General features: G+C 38.8%; 2 protein-coding genes across 2 annotated transcripts; one reads left to right on the top strand and one right to left on the bottom strand.

Annotated features, from left to right (window-relative positions):
- Positions 1–2,296: 2,296 nt before the first annotated feature.
- Positions 2,297–8,568, bottom strand: LOC5522108. Its single transcript, XM_001641824.3, has 4 exons — positions 7,606–8,568; positions 6,517–6,758; positions 5,568–5,838; positions 2,297–5,376 (listed from the first exon to the last, which is right to left on the bottom strand). Exons 1-4 carry the CDS (start codon positions 8,545–8,547, stop codon positions 5,137–5,139), a joined length of 1,695 nt encoding a protein of 564 aa, XP_001641874.3. The 5' UTR covers positions 8,548–8,568; the 3' UTR covers positions 2,297–5,136.
- Positions 8,569–8,785: 217 nt separating this feature from the next.
- On the top strand, positions 8,786–18,232 carry LOC5522109 (serine/threonine-protein kinase Nek4). The gene is made up of 18 exons (XM_001641703.3): positions 8,786–9,119; positions 9,263–9,328; positions 9,869–10,069; positions 10,440–10,517; positions 10,745–10,864; positions 11,412–11,519; positions 11,694–11,851; positions 12,238–12,530; positions 12,784–12,989; positions 13,381–13,589; positions 14,113–14,143; positions 14,664–14,817; positions 15,437–15,528; positions 15,690–15,781; positions 16,320–16,462; positions 16,808–16,862; positions 17,558–17,639; positions 17,860–18,232. Exons 1-18 carry the CDS (start codon positions 9,027–9,029, stop codon positions 17,953–17,955), a joined length of 2,277 nt encoding a protein of 758 aa, XP_001641753.3. The 5' UTR covers positions 8,786–9,026; the 3' UTR covers positions 17,956–18,232.
- Positions 18,233–19,140: the final 908 nt, after the last annotated feature.

The following is a 19,140-nucleotide window of genomic DNA, read 5'->3' as shown; positions in this document are numbered from 1 at the left end:
TTCCTGTGATAGTAATTTGAAGAACACGGTGTCGATAAATCATTTTTACATAAAAAGCCAAAAAGAAAGGATAGGACATGCTGATTTTCATAGGAGCGAAATGGGTTAAGGTTATTTTTTTGCATGTTTTTATTCGGTGAATGAAAGACCTATCCTATCATGAGATCATGCCGGGGTGTACGCACGACTACATGAGGAAATTCAAAACTCACATAATATTGCTTTCAACAAAAGCTACATCCTCTTAATATTTTGCATCGGTAGTAAATGTGGTGGTTGTTCGAGTGTATTACTCAGTGTGCTTTTGTCGTTCCATCTTCTCGGCCAAACCGGCTGCCTAAATATAATGTGTCGGTAAATATTCGCTCGTGTAAACAAGAATTTCGTGGTGAAATACATGTTTGGTTGTCAAATGAATATTAATTTTTAGGGGTGATGTTTTGAACCGCAAAATGTTTAGAGTGTGATGGAAGGTCGAGAGTTTGGTTGATCTGAGCAAAGCTGTGCTATGTTTATGCTGTATTCCTTTCAGTAGCAATTGAAAGTTGTGTATTTGTTTTGGACTCTGTTTATGTGTTTAACGCCGGGCAATGCAATAAATAGAAGTATTAAATTGGAATTTAATATTTTTAAGTCACGTTGTTTAGAAATTGAGTCGCTGTTAACCCTTAATTATGCTTCAAGAATTGCAAGTATTTCTTCTGCTTTCCCTTTGTCCATTACCGCAATTCCTTGGGGTTAATTTCGGGGACTCCTCGGTATCGTTTCGGGTCCCAGGATCATTTGGGGTACTTTTGGGGATCATTTCGGGTCCTGGGATCGTTTCGGGTCCTGGGATCATTTCGGGTCCTGTACAGACCTCCCTAGAATGCGTGCCCTACTGTACTTTGTACCTTTGGTCGTAGGATATGACGTAGTCCCAGAAGGCACTTTGGTGAAGCTTATATATATATATATATAATTTCCTGCCGTCACTACAATAGGCCGCAGTTTAGCGGGCTCACCGAAACGAGCCTGAAATCGAGCTTAATTGTAAAGGATTCGTTTGATCCTGGAATTTCCGCATAGCATTCATCTTTACAAGCATGACTCGAAAGCCTTTATATTCTATTTTGTGGCTCTGTGTAGCTGCTTCCGTTGCAAAAATAGCGGAAGGCAAGTTTTGTTATCCGTATTGCGACGACAACCAAATCTGCTGCAATGGCTACTGTACGTGGGCTTCCGACTGTCAAGGCTATTCTTGCATTTACGATTCCGACTGTGCAGTGAAGGATTATCAATATAGTTTGTATTGCTGTGATGGAACATGCCAAAACTCAGAGTGTTTCTCGCTTGTGGGAATTATTATTGGTAGTGTAGTTGGAGGTTTGGTTGTGATTGCAACTATTGTAGTCGGCGTCGCCTTTTTCTGCTTCTGTCGAAGACCAGTTCGTCCTAACGCCGGAAGAGTCGTTCTCCCATCACAGCAGCAACGACTTGTAACATCAGCAACTAATTACAACCCACCACAACCATCGCCATACCAAGGTGCACCTTATAATGATTGGTATCCACCTTATCAGCAACCTCCCCCAGGAAACTACTCAAGATATGGGACAATGAACCCGAGAGCAGGGGGGGAGCAACCACCAATGCAATACCAGACTCCAATATGTTCAAATGAAGGTGCCTTATTTGCTCCTCCGCCATACATAGAGAGAGACGAACCCAGTAAAAATTCTGCACCGATACAACCTTCAGCTCCTCCCATGTGACAATATGAATGATGGAAAATTTGTGCTGTAAATCGAGACCTGGGCAACTGAAATAATTCTTGAAACAGGGCAGAGCAGAGATACAATAAGCAAAAACAAAAATGTAGATATAGTTTCCCCCTCCCCCCAAAAAAAATTGGATTTCCTCCCAAAATAATAATTCTTGATAATGGATTGCTAGTTATTTTTGCAGTATTTTGCTGGTGTTTGTATACCAAAAGCCTATGATGGCCCTAAATAGAAGTTTCAATGTTTTTTGAAAATCTAAAAAAAAGAAAAATGAATAAAAATAGATTAATTTGGGAATGCCATAACCTAAAAAAAGTATATAGTATAGTAGTCATCCATTTTTATTTGGTTGAAAGTCAATGTACCTTCAGAGTATACGACTAAAAAAATGAAGCATGTCTATGTCTATGAAGCTGAATTTGAAGGCATAGGGTTAATTTGTATAGTATCATGTAAATTGAAGGTTGTTATTTTAGTAAGCACAAAACATGAAAATGTGTTTCTTGAAATGTTAGCATTCAATACGCATGGAATAAAGGTACACCTTTTATTATTAGAAATTATTAATCATAAATATTTCAATGAAATATAGAAAATAACTATAAATAGTTATTAATGAGCTGCAATATTTAAAAAAAGTTAGTATGTATCAAATTCATTTTAACTTCCTTGGAATTCCATTGCATGTTTCAGGGCCATTGCCTACCCCTGCTCCAAAGCCTAGCTTAGTAGTTTTAGTGCTGTGTTCTGCTTAAAAAAGCAAGCTTCCCCACAGTTCATATAGCTTGTTTATCAATGTTCTCGAGAGTTCACGTACAGTTGACATCTGCAGTGGCGGATCTAGGATTTAGAAAAGGGGGGTGACCTTTTTAAAAGTTTGTCGCGATTATTTTTTTCCCAGATTTAAAAAAATATATATTTCATATTACAAATTATTCTACAAAATTTCGAGAATACTTTTATTTTCCCTGCTTGTGAAAAGTTTTGAATTACAGAGAACCAAAAGCATAACAGCTCCTCTTCATACAGACTTTACGGGAAGAATACCGCCATGGTTGCGTTGCCATAAAAGGCCTTCGGACCTCCATCCTTTTGATCGACACTTTCAGGCCCATACCCAGGGGGGTGCGGAATCTGAGAAAGTGGACCTAATTTTTCTGGGGGGGGGGGGGATGTGTTCTCTGATAAAATCTGAACAGCCCCGAAAGAACAAAAAGGGATTTTTTTTATGCTTTTGCAGATCTTCACGGGACGTATTGTCGGATTTGGCTACGTACCAGAGTGATCTAGCTTATGCTTTATAGTTTTGTCTACAAATAGCATGTCCATTGGGAACCGAAAGTGGACCTTTGGCCATTGTGGGGGGTGTGTTTGCAAATCCCTGGGTACGGGCCTGACTTTTATTGTGTATCCTATCTTGCAATCTTCCAGTTTGCGCTTTCTAGTTTCGGGTGCAAGTGCATCAATCACAACACGATTTTGAAGAAATAATTCTGCCAGCGAGTTGTCAAAACTTGAAAAGCTCATGGCATGAACCCAACACATTGCATACTATATTGCAGGCGTGACAAATGACTAGATTCAGTGAATGAAGGCAGCATCCTCTTGATATTCGGCATCCGGTGCTGACCTAATACAAACTGTAACAGGAAGTGTGGTTTGTATTTTTGGGTTGGGTCCCCTGGTAGACACCCTAAGGCCAGCAGATTTCCAGACCCAGATTTCCAGACCCTAAGGGATAGCACTTGGGGCGAATTTTAAACCCTAAGGGATAGGACGAGCATATGTAAACTTTCTTATTGAGATTTGCCGGATGCGCTCCGCCTAGCGCGTGTTACTATATACGAGTGCATATGTTTTTAGAGGAAGTTGGCAAAGTCTGACACTTGAAGAATAAACTTCAAGTGTCAGACTTTGCTAGATGGATTCCCTCCCCCTCCAACTGCTATAAAATTCTTACGCTTATGCTATCCCTTAGGGGATCCCATGGGTATAACAGTGATTTTTAGAATTTAGGGTAAGAAATGGCTTCGATCACACCCAATGAAGCCCCTAAGGGGCTTTACGGCTTTTCTGCTCCGCCGGTCAGAACATTCTGATTCTGTAGCGAACATTGTCTGGTTTTCGTCCAGTGAACAGCGTTGTGATACATCGAATTCGGCTGTAACAATTTGCGACCATTTATGTTTTTTTTTTCAAAAATGCTTTTTTTTCCCAAAAAGGGGAAGTTTGAGTTATCAGGTCAGTTATCAGTTTTTGGTATCAGTGGTCAACTGTAATGTCAATCACTTGATCAGTGATTGACAGAAAAAAAGGGAAAAGCATATAGACTGCTTGCAGCACCTTCCTTTGGTAGACATCAGTAAAAATAAGAAAATATGTTTGTGTTAACACATTACTTTAGGTTACCACAGGCAGTCTAAAATGCATACAGTCAATCCCATAAACATTATCTATGCTGAAAAGAAGGTAATAAGCTACTGCAGCTTTCAATATTCTACAAACTCTAACCAACTGCTACTGCCTGCTTCTGCCATTTGAGCTTAAAGATCTTAACACAATTGATTGGATAGCACCTTTGGTAAGATAGTGTGAATAAAAGCCATTTATAAGTGTTAGTACTGATTGTAGGAAGAAAGAAGACAGCCTAGCATGTGGAAATTGTTGGAAGAATCCTTAAAATATTTACAACTTTATAGTCATCAACTAATTTAATATTAATTGTCTTTGCAAGACATTTATCTTGTGAATGCATGTACTAAATGCTCAAGTGCAAAATACCAATAAATCTATGCCATCCTCAAGTTTTAAAATGAGACAAGACTTTTGTGAAATTGAAATTGAAAGGCACCATTCTCTATTCAGGTCAATACAAAAAATTAGATCAAGTTATATTTGTATGTCATATAACAAGCCTGTAGCCATAAAAGTTCCAGAAGAACAAACCTACTTGACTGGAAGGTCTAGAAAATTCAGCATCACAGTGAGCTAGGACAAGATACCTAAGAGCATTGCTGTCACAAGATTTTGGACCTCATTACATGCCTAATTGTTGTGAGAATGTTCATACATTCTCTGTAGTCACCTGTAGTGGTTCTCTTGGGTTTTTTCACATATTTACTGTATTTCACTCAATGTTTACAATATTTCTGTCCAAGTTGGGTTGACAGCCATGAAAGAGTAAATGGTCCGTTAAATAGTGACTATGAGCCGAGTGGGGGTGAATAACGTAGGACTCTTCCTTCCATGCAGTATGCAATATTTCAAATTTATTTCTGCTGTATTGCGGTATTTTCGAAAATTTTGTGTGGTATTGATTAGACCCACGAATGCCCCCCCCCCCCCCCCACCTTATCTTTGATAAGCAATTGTATTAGTTTTCCTCATCTGATGAGAAAAGAGTAGACCTTGGCCCATTACTCTTGTCCTTATCTTTGCGCAGTACGGCAGTGTACCGTGCAGTAGTTTGATGAAGTCCCTCAACCAGTTCCCCTAATGTTGATGGGGATGGCATACTCTCAATAAAACTGGAGGTCATCGGGGTTGATTGGGGTGTTCTTCTTGGGCGAAGGTTGTATGTGTGTGATGGAGACATAGACGCCCTTGGAGTGGCCTAGAAAATAAGATAACTCTTAATTTTTGTGTCTAACATGCTCCAGTACCCCCCTTTGTTGTCATATTGTCCTTTTCCCATTATTTTTTCTGGGGTGGGGGAAGAAATCTGTGCAAAACCCATCATAATTTCACTAACCAAAATATGAACAACATTAAGACTATGTGACATAAACATGAATGAACACCCACCCTAGATCTTGATTTCCTAGGTGTGGCTCTGTCTCTGGTCTTTTTCAGACTCGAGAAACTCTCTGACATGCTCTGCAGGAAGCTGTCAGTGCTAAGATCAGGTAAACTACCAGTGTTCACACTCTCATTATCTGATTCAGACTCTGAGTCAGTTTCTTGTGGTACATATGTGACATCTATATCTTCTAGGTCTGTACTGTCTAAGCCACTGTCAACTCGGTCGGAGATGGTCAGTGTGGAGGAATGATTGGGAAGTTCCTGTTGTGACATCCTATAGAATAAGGATTACAAATATTAACATTTTTTATATCTTTTTCTATTTATAAGTATCATTATGGTAATAGGGTGACATACAGAGTAATTGAAGGAAATTGGCAGCAGAAAGGTAAAACAGGGCTTGATTCAGATATAAGTGAAATTACAGAATAGGAAACACAGGTCAATGGTTAGGAAAAATACTTTTGACATGAGGTCCCTTTGCCTGAATTCACCCAATCCTTTATTCAAACCAATTACCAAAAAAAAAGAGCATCCCCTTCGCCTTGTACCTCCTTTTTCTTTATTTTTGACCGTCTTAATTTTTGCTTAAATTTTTCTCAGCACATTACGTGAGTCTTTAATTTTGCAAATGTGGTGAAAAATTGTTTTTACATAAAATGACATTGAACAACAACTAAGACTGGACCAATATATTGAAACAAAAACAACAAGCTGTCCCTTAGTTGCTGCTGAATTGCCTTAAAAGTCAGTCTTACAGTGATGTAAGTGTTCTCTTGTTTCTCAAGCCATTATTGATAGTAATTTTGTTACATGTCCTTAATAGGAGGTCTTCAATCTCTGTGATATGGTAATAAATTTTTCTTAGAATCGCAAATAAAAGTTTGTGTGAAAAGAAAGCAGATTAAAGACACTCCTTAAGGCTTACAAATAGATGTTATCAAAGACTAACCAGGGAAGGGTACGACTTGAACTAGTCATAGGAATTGTATCCCCATTCATTAGTGCCTTCTGTGGGGATTTCTCTTTTCCCTGCAGTGATTTCAAGTCGATTATCTGTTGCTGAATTTTTAGCAGCATCTGGTGGTTGATCTTGTTGTAGTCTTGGAATTTGTAGGCAGTGATGAGTAGAAAGGTTATGGATCCAAAAATAAACAGCTTGCGGCACACCCACAGTCTGTAATGGACCACCTCCTAAATGGTATGTAAAAAAATATATATATATCAACATAAAGCCGCATTGTCACCAGTTTACTTTTGGTCGATTACGTAACATATTCCGATGCCTATTTACGCAAAAAATATTGCAAAATTGTGAAAGCAGTGTATCTATTGGAAGTTTCTTTGAGGATATGATTGATAATTTAGAGCGGATGGCTTGTTAAATAGCACGGATTCTCATAGATACTTTTGTCTCTTAACGAGGTTAAGGTTGATGTTTCCATTGCCTCTCCAAAAGGTTAACTGGTGACAATGCCGCTTTAATTATTCAACACATTCACAAGTGCAATAGATTTTCCAGTTCAAACCCCTCTCCATCCTGCATTGAAGATCCTGACTTTGGTGTATCAGTTAGGTTGTTCTGTAACATTTACTAAATATAGAAAAACGAATATTTACACATAACTAGCCTGCGTAGGGTCGGGAAAGATTAGAGACAGAGACAAGGAGTGCATGCTAGGGATAGAGAAGGATGAGTTATGGCTTGCAGCCAGCCCCACTTTTTCAATAAATGTTCACTAAATGAACGTTTTAAGCTAAAGAGGTCAATAATGTTCTGATTGGCCGTGAAACCTTGCACGCCGTAGTAGTGGTGTCAATGATTTTAGACTTAGTATCAGTAAGTTTAATGAAAAGCATTTCTGGTGTTCTAAATGAATAGCACTATCAGAATCCCTTCTCATTAAAATTTCTTTGATTTTTGCTCGGGAAGCTGGGTAATTCTCCCACTTAAAATGATGCTTATTGCCTATACCAGGGTCTTGAATAAATCATAATGAAATGTGATCCAGGGAGGTAAGAAATGCCCTTAGAAACATACTGATATACTTGAGCTTGATCCATTCCCGACGCCGCAAGCAGTCACCAGGCGCTCTATGCCCATAAGCCCTACAAGAGCCATGAACAATGGTAATCGCGCATTAGCTGTCCTAGGACTACTAGTGAAGAAATAGCACACACAAACTGAGACAAAGTGGAAGGCAAGAGACTGCAAAGTGATAAATTCTCCCAATAACATTGCCTGCAATTGCTTGATATTTTCCACACTTTTGAAAATTCCCTCAAATGTTTCGGTAAAAATAGCTTTTTGTTTGCTAGCTTGTGTCTTCATATCGAGGAATGCTTCCTTGGCCTGGTTTGTAGACGACTTCAAAGTATGAGATAGCTCTTTCTCCCGAGCAATAATTTGCTTTTGATTTTCCAGCGACTTTCCTTGGTGCTTTAAAAGCAAAACCTGATTGTCTAGCGAGCTTTCTAACTGCTCTACAACGTGATCCGATGTACTGGATAGCTTAGAAATTGTGTCTTCTGTTTTTTCTTGCCAAGCCTGACTTTGCAGATAAAAGCAAATGTTCGTAGTGTGGGTGAAAAAATGTGTGTACGTCGAAAATGCAGTCTCATCCATATTTCCAGTACAATCTTCAATTGATCTGTCCCGTGAGCAATTGTAAGTCTTTCTTCCCGACTTCTTTAGATGACAATTTGCGAAATCCACGGCTAAATAGCTCTGTTCGATGTCCGACATCTTTTTACAGCTTGTGTGAAGATTCGCTACGGCGTCTTTCCAACATTTGCTGTGGCGAGCTTTTGCCTCGAATTCTTGCAAAGATCTTTCTCCATCTTTGATTCTTTCATTTGTCGGTAGCTCGAACCCTGATTCTTCTGCATCTACAGATCTGACAATAACAACAAAAACAAAAATAAATCTGATAACATTGAAGTTTTTCATTTTGAATGATTTGAGTTTTCCGCCGTTGCGCATTTAAAAAGATGTAAAATGCCAAAGGCCAGGCTGCTAGGAGTTGGGTTACCTGTGGTAGACCTTAAAATCCTTTTTTTTTTTTTTTTTTTTTTGCTTTCTAGATATTCTTAAAGCTTAGCAAATATATGGGGAAAAGATGAGAAAGGCTATGTGATTTGGTAGATCAACGCGAGAATCAAGAAAAATAAATAAACATTTAACTAGCAATCCTCCCGCGGGCTGCGGGACAAGCCGAACTGCATGCTGGTCATTAGTTACAGACGCTAGGCACAAGAATCGTGTTTTATTTCCTAAGGATTTCTTTATAAAATCTTAATTTTTGGTTCACTTAACCACAAACAGTGCTAATGGGTTAAATAATAACCTATCTTGGACTGATATGTTGCAGATTTCTGCGAATATATCGCATATTTAGGTCAAAGTTTTGGTTGACCACAAAGCTACGAAGCTCGAGAGCTGAAATTGGATCGCTATTGAATATGTCTCTCGATAGATACACAATCGGTAAATGTATCGGCAAGGGAAGCTATGGGGAAGTGTTCCTTTCTAAGCACAAAAAGGACAAAAAGCAGGTTTGTTCTCTACAGAAAGCTACTAGCTGGTTTCGTAGAAGGGTTTCCGGGTTTCCTTGTGGGTGATCGGTAATCGTACATAATCAGCGCTTATCAAATTTTGCTAGAATCCTTATTACTTTAGTTGCACTCTTTTGTTTTAGTATGTTCTGAAAAAAGTGGATTTACAGAAGGCCTCTGTCAGGGAGAGGAAAGCCGCAGAACTCGAGGTATGGATCTGTTCGTTGAGTTGTTTGATAGTTGCATCACTTCACGAGACGTTATGATATAGAGAGGGGGGGGGATGGACGTTGGGATCACTTCACGAGACGTTATAATAGAGAGGGGGTGGGGGTGGGGGTGGTGGACGTTGGTGAGGTCTAATTACTGCATACCTCACACAATTTTCAAAAATCCCCCCCCCCAAATAGGGTTGGATAGTTAGTTGGTTTGGATAATTGGTAGTAACAAACAGGCGACTACAGGGGGTGCACAGGGTGCCCCCCTTGACAGCCAAAAAGTGGATAATTTCTTATTAAGTAAACTTTAAATACTATGCTTTTCCCATATGAAACCTATGACTGCGCATCCCCTCCCCCAGCCAATCCTGGGTACATGCCTGACAAATGTGGATAGCCTCCAACCCCACCCTCCCATAGGCTTACTCTGGTACCTCCATAAGGATTATGCCATAATATATAATGCCAAAAAAAAAATAATTAATAGCAATCACAATCAACTTAAATTAATCCTCTTTTCCTCTTGCTAAGGCTAAGTTATTGTCCCAACTGCGTCACCCCAACATTGTGTCTTACCGGGAGTCCTTCCAAGATGACACAGGCTTCCTGTATATTGCAATGAACTTCTGTGAGGGTGGGGACCTGTACTCTCGGCTCAAAGCTCAAAAAGGGATACCACTGGATGAAAATCAGATTGTGGAATGGTTTGTCCAGATCGCCATGGCATTACAGGTAGGCAGGGTTGTCCCTAAGTGCTTATTATAATTACAGTCGACTCCTGCTATTTGCTGTACAACAAAGCAAGAGTTCAGTCATTTCATTGTGGTCATCTTAGGGATTGTAATTCTGTCCATTTTAACATTGTCTGTTGTGTGTTTGCAAGGTAAGAGTTAAGAGGTGAACACTACTCTGTGTCGTATGTAGTGATTCAATTTTCTAGCCAACTTGCAGGCAAATTTCTTAGGATCAAACCTGGATAAGATAAACAGGCACAAGATAGGAATGTTATTTGGGGGGAGGGAACTAGTTTAGCTTTCATACCTTTGCTATAAACCCAGACTAGGGAAGGTGTGTGATTTTTATTTTCCTGATCACCTTTCAGTATATGCATGAGAAGCACATTCTTCACAGAGACCTCAAGACACAAAATATATTCCTGACAAAAAGTAAAATCATTAAGGTACAGTATGTCATACTGCTTTTTTTCCATTCATTTACAGTGTTTTAAAAAATGTTATTTAATTGTTTAATTTGCTTTTTGTGATATTTGAGTAAACAGAATTGATCTTATAATATTTGGCTCCAACAAAATCTAATAGAAATTGAACCATCTCTAGTATAATTACAATGTTTTATATTATATTTTGATAATAACAATTAAAATTAGTGCCATATGTTTTGATTCAGGTTGGTGACTTAGGTATTGCAAGGGTCCTGGAAAGCTCTTCTGACATGGCAACGACACTGATAGGAACACCATACTATATGTCACCTGAATTATTCTCTAATAAGCCATATAATCACAAGGTAATTGATAAGTAGTATAATTTGCATGAGTAAAGCACTATCATTGATAAAGCACACCATATTATGTCCCTCTTGAACATAATAAGCTATATCATTTTGATTTACTAGATTTATAGAGATTAAAACTGGAAGCAATAGAATATGACTCAAGGTCCAATACAAGCTAAGCCACCAAACTGTGTATATAGGTATTAATAAGAAGTATTAATTACATTAGTGTAATTCGTTCTTGATAAAGAACATCATAACTCAACTATTCACTAATAAGCCATATATCACATCGAAGATTATCTGCCCTTATTGCAGATCACTGAACAGTGGCTGCTGCTAGCTTTTATTCTATGTTACATTATGTGTATTGATCTTTATTTTATTTTTTAAACTAGTTCTGTAAAATTAGTAATGTCCTGTCATGTGTCGTGTGTTGGGTTTGCCTTGCTGGAACCTCACATGTGTTAGCAGCCCCCTCGTCACATTGTGACGGAAGCCTCTAAATAAATAAGAGGTGTTGATAAGTAGTAACTATCATTACTTATTTTCTCTTTAGTCTGATGTCTGGGCTCTGGGCTGCTGTTTATATGAGATGTGTACTTTGAGGCATGCATTTAATGCCAAAGACATGAGTTCACTGGTCTACAAGATCCTCAAAGGGAAGGTATGAGGCAAATTACCACCCACAATATTTAAACATAATGAGGCTTTTTTTTTTTTCAAATCATCTCAGAACCAGAACTCAAGACATATTTTATATAATCTCATTCTGTAACATATTTTATCCTTCAATTACCATATTGGAAATCTAATACCATATTGTTTTTTGTTACTCCAGACACCTCCCTTGCCAAAGCAATACAGCACAGACCTCTGCTCAATCATCAAGTCTATGTTAGACCAGGATCCTGATAAGAGACCTAGCGCATCTCGTCTACTGCGACACCCTTACATCAAGAAACAGATTGCTCTTTTTCTAGAAGGCACAAAAAACAGGTACATGTTCAAATCTTTAGGGCTGTTTTATTAGGGGTACTGTGAACGCAACGTCATGAATTCCTGGATTAACAAATGAACATTTTTTATTATGGCATCTGAAAAAAAGTTTAAACTACTTAAAACTGTATAATATTACACAATTAGCTTGAATTTTCGAAGATTTTGAATAAAATATTTTTTGACATTTACTTGCATTAAACATTGGATACCATATCATATACCATTGAATGTATGAAAAAAACTGTAATAAAACAAAGAAAAAAATATAATATACAGTTAACAACACACAGTAACTTACTCATCATTAAGCGTTCATGGACTACCCCATCTTAATCAGGCAAGTGAAATACATCTTAGATCTGTGACGTATTTTATCTCTTCAGACAGAAACAAAGAAAGAATTTGATCAGTGAAAGGATAGAAGAGGTTTCAAGTAATGAACCCTCATCCAAGTCCCAATCCCAATCTTCAGATCCCAGTCTTCATTCCTCCATAGCCACAGTATCTGGAGTTGACTGTGTCATTGAAGAGCCATCCTCACCTCCAAGATTAGTACCAAGACAGAGAAGCAAAGAGCCCAGCTCACCAGCACGTAGCTCTGTGGAGAGCAACAGCTCCAGTTCGTCAACCAGTTCCTCTGAGAAGGGACAGACAGAGATTCATGTCCATGATTCAGGTATAGAAAACAAATAAGCTAAAAGACTTTGACAGTGACACACAATAAAATAATCCAAAATTAAGACACGAGGTCTCTAACATGACTGTTGTTTAACATACATTTCTGGTAGGATGTATTCAATACATCCTATGTACAGTAGCTAAAAGTACCCTACCCTCCAGTTTAACCTTCTTGAATTTGTTATTTGAGTTTTACCAGGGCAGCTGCTAGCAACATTTTCCATTTTTAATGTATTTTTATCTGGGCTTAGCTGAGCAAAAGAAAAAGCTTGAGAGACAGCGGGAGTTGATAAAGAAGCAGATGGCAGAAAGAAGACGGTCAGAGAGGTCAAATAAAGAGCAACAGAGAAATAATCTTCAGGCTGATGAAAGAGGCAACCAAGAGGATGAGAAGAAGCCAGTTCCGCGAGCGAGAAGTGCAGGGAGTGTCCCAAAGTCCCCTGCTGTCCGTGAAGAGGTAAGGCATTATCAGCAAGACCTTTCTAGCGATAGTTCTAGTTTTATCATTCTGTGTGTTTCTATATAATATTTATGCACCACAAATACCCATTTTAACCCCCTACCTTCAAACTAAAGCACAAGCCTCCCTCCTCACAGAATCAGGGGTTTATACAAAATGAAAATATTCAGCAATTGGCTGAATTCTTATTTCAAAGATGGTGTTTGGCTCACAGAATTCGAAAGAATTATAGAAATTGTGCCAAAACTAAGTGCATAGTAGTGCACTAGAACTTTTATAACAAATTGAAAACATTGCATTTTAAAGTCTCTGTAGCTATACCTGGACTTGGACAGTGGAAGTTATTTGTTTTTGTTTTTATTTTCCTTTTTTTCTCACATCAAATTAGGCTCCTAGTAGACCATCATCTGCAAGGAGACCCCTGCCCCGCCCTCCCGTCCTTACACCACGCAGCAAGGGAAACCCAAGTATATCCAACAGCCCACGTTCTCGCAGACGGTATAAAGTCAGCAGTGGCATCGGACACCATCAAACCTCTGCTGACGATGATGATGAGGATGATGACAAAAGCACAGCATCTGTTGATTCTGACAAAAGGTTTGTTATATACCTATTTATAAAGCATTATATACTGTTTATTTTTAATACTATTAGGCATGTAATAAAATTAGAAGTTTCATTTTTAAAAATGATGCTTTGAATGTCCAAAACAACAACTACAACAACAAACAACCAATCTCACTACATCTGAAGCATGTGACATGTTTAGTTTGAATATCTAAAACATCAATTTCAAAAAATTGATACTTAACTTGTAGGATTGGGTCAAATTTTTTTTGGAGGATGGATTAAGTTTCACCATGATTCAAGCACATTTAGTTTGCCTCTGAAACTGATATTAGTATTTAAGTTTCAATATGATTTCATAGCCTATGTAAGCATGATTTATGCAAGCTGGATACAGTTTCTGTTTTGCATGTAAGGACTCAATTATCTGTGTATGGGTAAGATTTACCCTAGGTCTGTCCATTACATTTAAAAGGAGATTAAACAAGGCTTCAAATCTTAATCTTAAATTTAATAAATGTTGATCAACATTATTAAACTTTCCCTGTTTCAGTTTGCAGTCAGCAAATGAATCTACACCGCAGGTAAGATATCTGTTTTGCCATCCAGTTAAACTCTGTTTAATCTCATGGTCCAGTTTATCTAGTCCCTCATCAATATGTTTTAGCAGAATTAATGATATCTGCAGCAAAACAGATACCTCACCTTATTTTAAGTTCTATACAGCCTGTCAATATTAATTAATACAAAAAGCCCAAATAGTTGTGTTCATGAACCAGAAGAATACTGTAAACACAAAGCACCAAAAACTGGTATTCAACTCTGCCTTTTTTTCAATTTTTGTCTTTAATAAGACTTCTTCAGGGCAGACTGAAGAAGGTGAATCGTTACAAGCTTATGTACATCATAATAGTGGAGAGAGACGCAAAAAAACTGACAAAAACGTGCATGTTCAATAATAGCGCACGCTATTTTTTTCAAATACCAGTTTTTGGTGTTTTGCCTGTCAATATTGGATATTGCTGCTCCTTGTGGCTCATGCCATATCTAACAATCCAGTCAAAATGAAAATATAATATTTGTTGATTTAACTTGTCTATACAGTCAGGTAGTATGTCTGCCCGAGAGCGACGCAGAATGAAGCAGAGGTCGTCAGATGTAATGAGTCCAGCCGTGTCATTGAATGCACCTCCACTACCCTCCCCACGGGATCTCATAGCTGCAGCAAGGGTCAGAAAATCCCAAGAAGGCATGGGAGGTAAGTTATACAGGTTTACCATAGGGAAATTGTCTGGTTGTAACTATGGAATTGAGCTGGTTTAATATGGGGCCGACTTATAGGGCTCTCTTAGCTGTCATTCCTGCAAAATAACAAGTGCGAGAAAGCATTCATTCCCATCGGCCGATTTGGGAAAGCTATTGAAATATTTTTATAGAGATTGATAAATGAAGTAACTTTGTAAATTTCCTCAAATAATTGGTCCCTCAGTTTTGAATGTAAACAATAAAAAAAGTGGGCTGACAAAGGATCTTTAAGTACCAAGTGCATGCCACATTTTTCGATTGTGGTTATACATGTCACCCTCGAGTTGACCTTTTAAGGAAATATATATATTCTACTTGAAAAGGGATTGTTTAGTGAATGAGGGAGTTCACCTTGTTTAGTACTGTAAATTGGTTCATGCTACATCTTTTAAAAAAGACACAAGAAATTTAAAATAGTACTTAAAACAAGCATAATTGGCAACTGCACAAAAAAGGTTCACCCATGGAAAAAGGAAACAGAAAAATAGGTATAATCTGGTGTGAACTCTTTTCAGAATGCCTGGTACATTATTACAATATTTTGTTAGATATGGGTACATTATTTCCCCCAGATGTAACTCCAAGATCATCTAGTCGAGATAGGCCCAACAGAAGTTCATATGACAGTGTGGATGGTCCACGACCAAAGCCAGTTACAGACCAGGTATAAACATTAAAACTTTCAAGTATGTGGAAATAAAGTGTTTGAAAATTCCCAATCAGGGAATCGGAAATAGAGATACCTTGCATTGACTATTTATTTTTGTTTGTTTATTACTTTGTTTACTATAGCATTTGATAGCTAGTGTTGTGATGTATCCTCAGGTGCCAGTAGACAGTAGTGGCAGTGACAGCACAGGGTCTGACCTGGAAGAAGTCACTGTTGATGAGCCGGCCTCTCAACAGCCTCAAGTCAGGTTAGAAAGCTCGTTAGGGCACCTCATAACCATTATCGCAATCATCATCAGCAACGTCATCATCTGCAGCTGTAACATCATCATCAGTAGCAGCACCGTCATCATCACCAGCAACATCATCATCACCAGCACCATCATCATCACCATCAACATCACCAGCAACATCATCATCACCATCACCAGCAACATCATCATCACCATCCTCATCACCAGCACCATCATCATCACCATCAAAATCACCAGCAACATCATCATCATCATCATCATCACCAGCAACATCATCATCACCATCATCATCACCAGCAACATCATCAGCCGCGCCATCATCATCAGTAGCAACATCACCGGAGCGACTACAGAATACAAGGGCAGTGGGACTTTCATCGACTTTCATCCATTCATCATCATCAACATCATCATCATCGTCTGCAGCAGTATCTTAAACCACCACCATGTTGCAATAGTTATCACTCACTGTCTATGGTTGCTACCCATATCATTGCTAAAGGTGATCATACATGTTTTTCATATTTCTCAGGAAACACCGTCACCTTAGTGACGTTAGCTCTTTGATCAATCAGCTTGAGACCACGTTAAAGGTAGTGGACCGGTCAGCAGATGACAGAGAATCGCCTGCCCAGTCCCCCTCGCCTACAAATGAGCCGCCAACGTTTCCCTGTGGTGAGTCTATGATGTCTTTATGTCAATCACGCCAAACAATACCGGCTGACACGAAGAACTATTTCCAAACAAGTACTTGGGGTGTTTTCAGTCACCTATTGATAAAAAAAAAGTCAAACTAGTGTGCAAATACAAAACACTGCTGCTCTCATCCTATGTGTTTTTCCGGAGTCATTATGTTGGCGCTGTAAACAAAGTAGAGACTGGTACTGGTCTTGATAAAAATGGGGGCGGGGCTATTTTCAGCGCACACGTCTGCTATTCTCACCACATCAAAATATGAGCAATTAATATGTCCATGTCAAAAATAACTGTCTGACTGAGATTACACGGGTTTCTTTTTAGGTGCATCTCCGACGACATCTGGTCGCTTACGAGACAGAATCGATCGCCTCAGAAGGTACAGACCTTTTGAACAGTAGTGCATTACCATTACCACATCAATTACCACAACCATCTATGCACAAGTGTAGATTTATAATTAAAATCTCTTAGATTTGGCGAGTTAAAAACACAAGAAAAGATCGCTTTTTGGTGGTAGGGAGGTGCGGTTGTCCCTTTTTGTAAATAACATCTCCGCGTTTTATATTTGGCCCCGTAATATCAATCTAGTAACCGCTTTATACAGCTTAGATGTTACGCACACTCTCATTGTTTGATTTGGTAGGCCGAACATCCCCCTATGCTAAAAACAACGCAAGACTGTGATAAAAGATTTTCTCAAAACCATGCATAACAAATATTTTATCGTCTTTGCTTGCTTGGGCCTCGAATAGAATATTTTTTTTATTTTTTAAACGATGTATAACAAATATTATTGTCATCGTTTGCTCTGCTCGTGCGGGAAATTATGGACCTCGAATGTTTTCATCGTTTTTTAAGACGATGGAAAAATTATCGGGTCCATAAGTTCCCGTGCGGTGCCTATGCACTGGGTCAATAAAAGTTATATGCAAACCATATCGAAAATTCTCCCGCACAGCCGTTCTTTGTGTCGGTTACGCAAGTACGCCTGCGCGGGAGACTACATCTTGGGTTGCTATTGGTTTTGATTTGTATTTACTTATTTTTTTATTTGCATTTACTTGTTTTCAGTGACTGTATTCACGGTATTGGTGAATCGCAGCTGACGCAGGCGTTACGGATTATCGAGGCTCTTGAGGAAGATGACGTCGAGGTGAGTGACATTTGGATCTCATCCAATAGGAGACCACAATCCTTGTCACGTCACTAGCGTAAATAGGGTTCGTCTAATAAGATCTTGGCCATGTTACGTCTCAAAAAAGAACATTTGCTTGTACAATGAGATACGGTTGTTTCGACTAATTGAGTTTATTTGAGAGCAAACACGACGATTTCGTGAGGTCGAATTTATAGATTCTCTTTTCTTTTTGCAGGATGCACTAATAGATCTCATGGGTAGAGACAAGTTTGAGCAGTTTGGTGGAGCCATTTGGCAGCTAAAGTTTTGTGAAGACTTCCAAGTTAGCTAGCTCAAGTCAGCTATTATAGATAGGTTGCTATATAGCTGTATAGCTGGTTCGGTAGGGTTAGCTAGATAAGTGGGTAGGTAGGTTAGCTATAAATTTCGATAGATAGGTTATCTAGCTAACGGAATAAATAGTTGAGCAAGAGTTGACACTCCCTCAAACAAACAATCTGCACACAAGCGGTTTCCATTACAGCAGAGGCGAACTGATGATGAGCAGATTTATCATCTTTTTAGGTTAAATTATTGAAGATGGAGGGAAAGAGTGAGGATGAAGGAGATAATAGGAATGGAGGGGGGAGAACAGGAAGGGGAGAAAACAGGAATAGGGGGAGAGGAAAGGAGAGGAATAGGGGGATGGGGAAATAAGAATAGGAGAGAGAGAGAGAAGAGGAATAGGGGGATAGGAGAGAATAGGAATAGAGGGAGGGGAGAGAACAGGGATAGGGGGAGAGGAAAGGAGAGGAATAGGGGGATGGGGAAATAAGAATAGGAGAGAGAGAGAGAGAAGAGGAATAGGGGGACGGGAGAGAATGGGAATAGAGAGAGGGAGAATAGGAATATAGAGAGGGAGAATAGGAATAGAGGGATGGGAGAGGAGATGCATAGGGGAGGGTTGTTTGGTGGTGGAAGTGGTGTTCATTGTGGGGTGGCAACAGTTGTGGTATAGAGAGGGTGTTTTCGGGGATGTTGATTTTTGTGGTGGTACTAGCGGTGCTTATGCTTATGGTGGTGGTGGAAAGGGTAAAAGTGGTGATGGATGATGGTAGTTGTGATGGAAATTATAACGTAGGGGATTTTGTTGATGATGATGGTTTAATTGAGTGCGAACATGAAATAGAGGAGAATTAATACCAACAAGTAACAGCAATAACGCATTTTGCTGACAATTCCAATATTTTTCGTAAATAAGAATTACCTCACTAAAGAACCTGAGTATTTATACAGGTTTAAATGTGATTATTTTTCAAGAATGGTAGCTGTGTCGTGTAGTTTATGGTATTTGTGGGACCAATCATAGATAACGTTTTGCCCAAGTGCAGATACTACTGATCTCCTGATGTAAAATATGTAAAGAGCATAAGCTTACAGGAGACGGTTGTTAAATATATTCTATTTCCAAAAGTTCTGTTGTCTGACTCCATGTTGTTGTCCTATAAAAATACCAAGTATTAGAAAGCATCTATTT

The sequence above is a fragment of the Nematostella vectensis genome, chromosome 10, assembly GCF_932526225.1.
Source record: "Nematostella vectensis chromosome 10, jaNemVect1.1, whole genome shotgun sequence".
Taxonomy (NCBI): domain Eukaryota; kingdom Metazoa; phylum Cnidaria; class Anthozoa; order Actiniaria; family Edwardsiidae; genus Nematostella; species Nematostella vectensis.
The sequence above is the reverse complement of the archived record's forward strand: the minus strand, read 5'-3'. Positions and strand labels throughout refer to the sequence as shown.

Bases quoted from the DNA above. Each gene is read 5' to 3' on its own strand.
- LOC5522108 (XM_001641824.3), bottom strand. From the start codon at position 8,547: ATGCGCAACGGCGGAAAACTCAAATCATTCAAAATGAAAAACTTCAAT. The intron at 6,759-7,605 runs GTATGTTTCTAA...CATACCATTTAG, and splicing joins GATCAAGCTCAAGTATATCA to GAGGTGGTCCATTACAGACT. The intron at 5,377-5,567 runs GTGGGTGTTCAT...CTTATTTTCTAG, and splicing joins CTAGGAAATCAAGATCTAGG to GCCACTCCAAGGGCGTCTAT.
- LOC5522109 (XM_001641703.3), top strand. From the start codon at position 9,027: ATGTCTCTCGATAGATACACAATCGGTAAATGTATCGGCAAGGGAAGC. The intron at 11,852-12,237 runs GTACATGTTCAA...TTATCTCTTCAG, and splicing joins CTAGAAGGCACAAAAAACAG to ACAGAAACAAAGAAAGAATT. The intron at 12,531-12,783 runs GTATAGAAAACA...ATCTGGGCTTAG, and splicing joins GATTCATGTCCATGATTCAG to CTGAGCAAAAGAAAAAGCTT.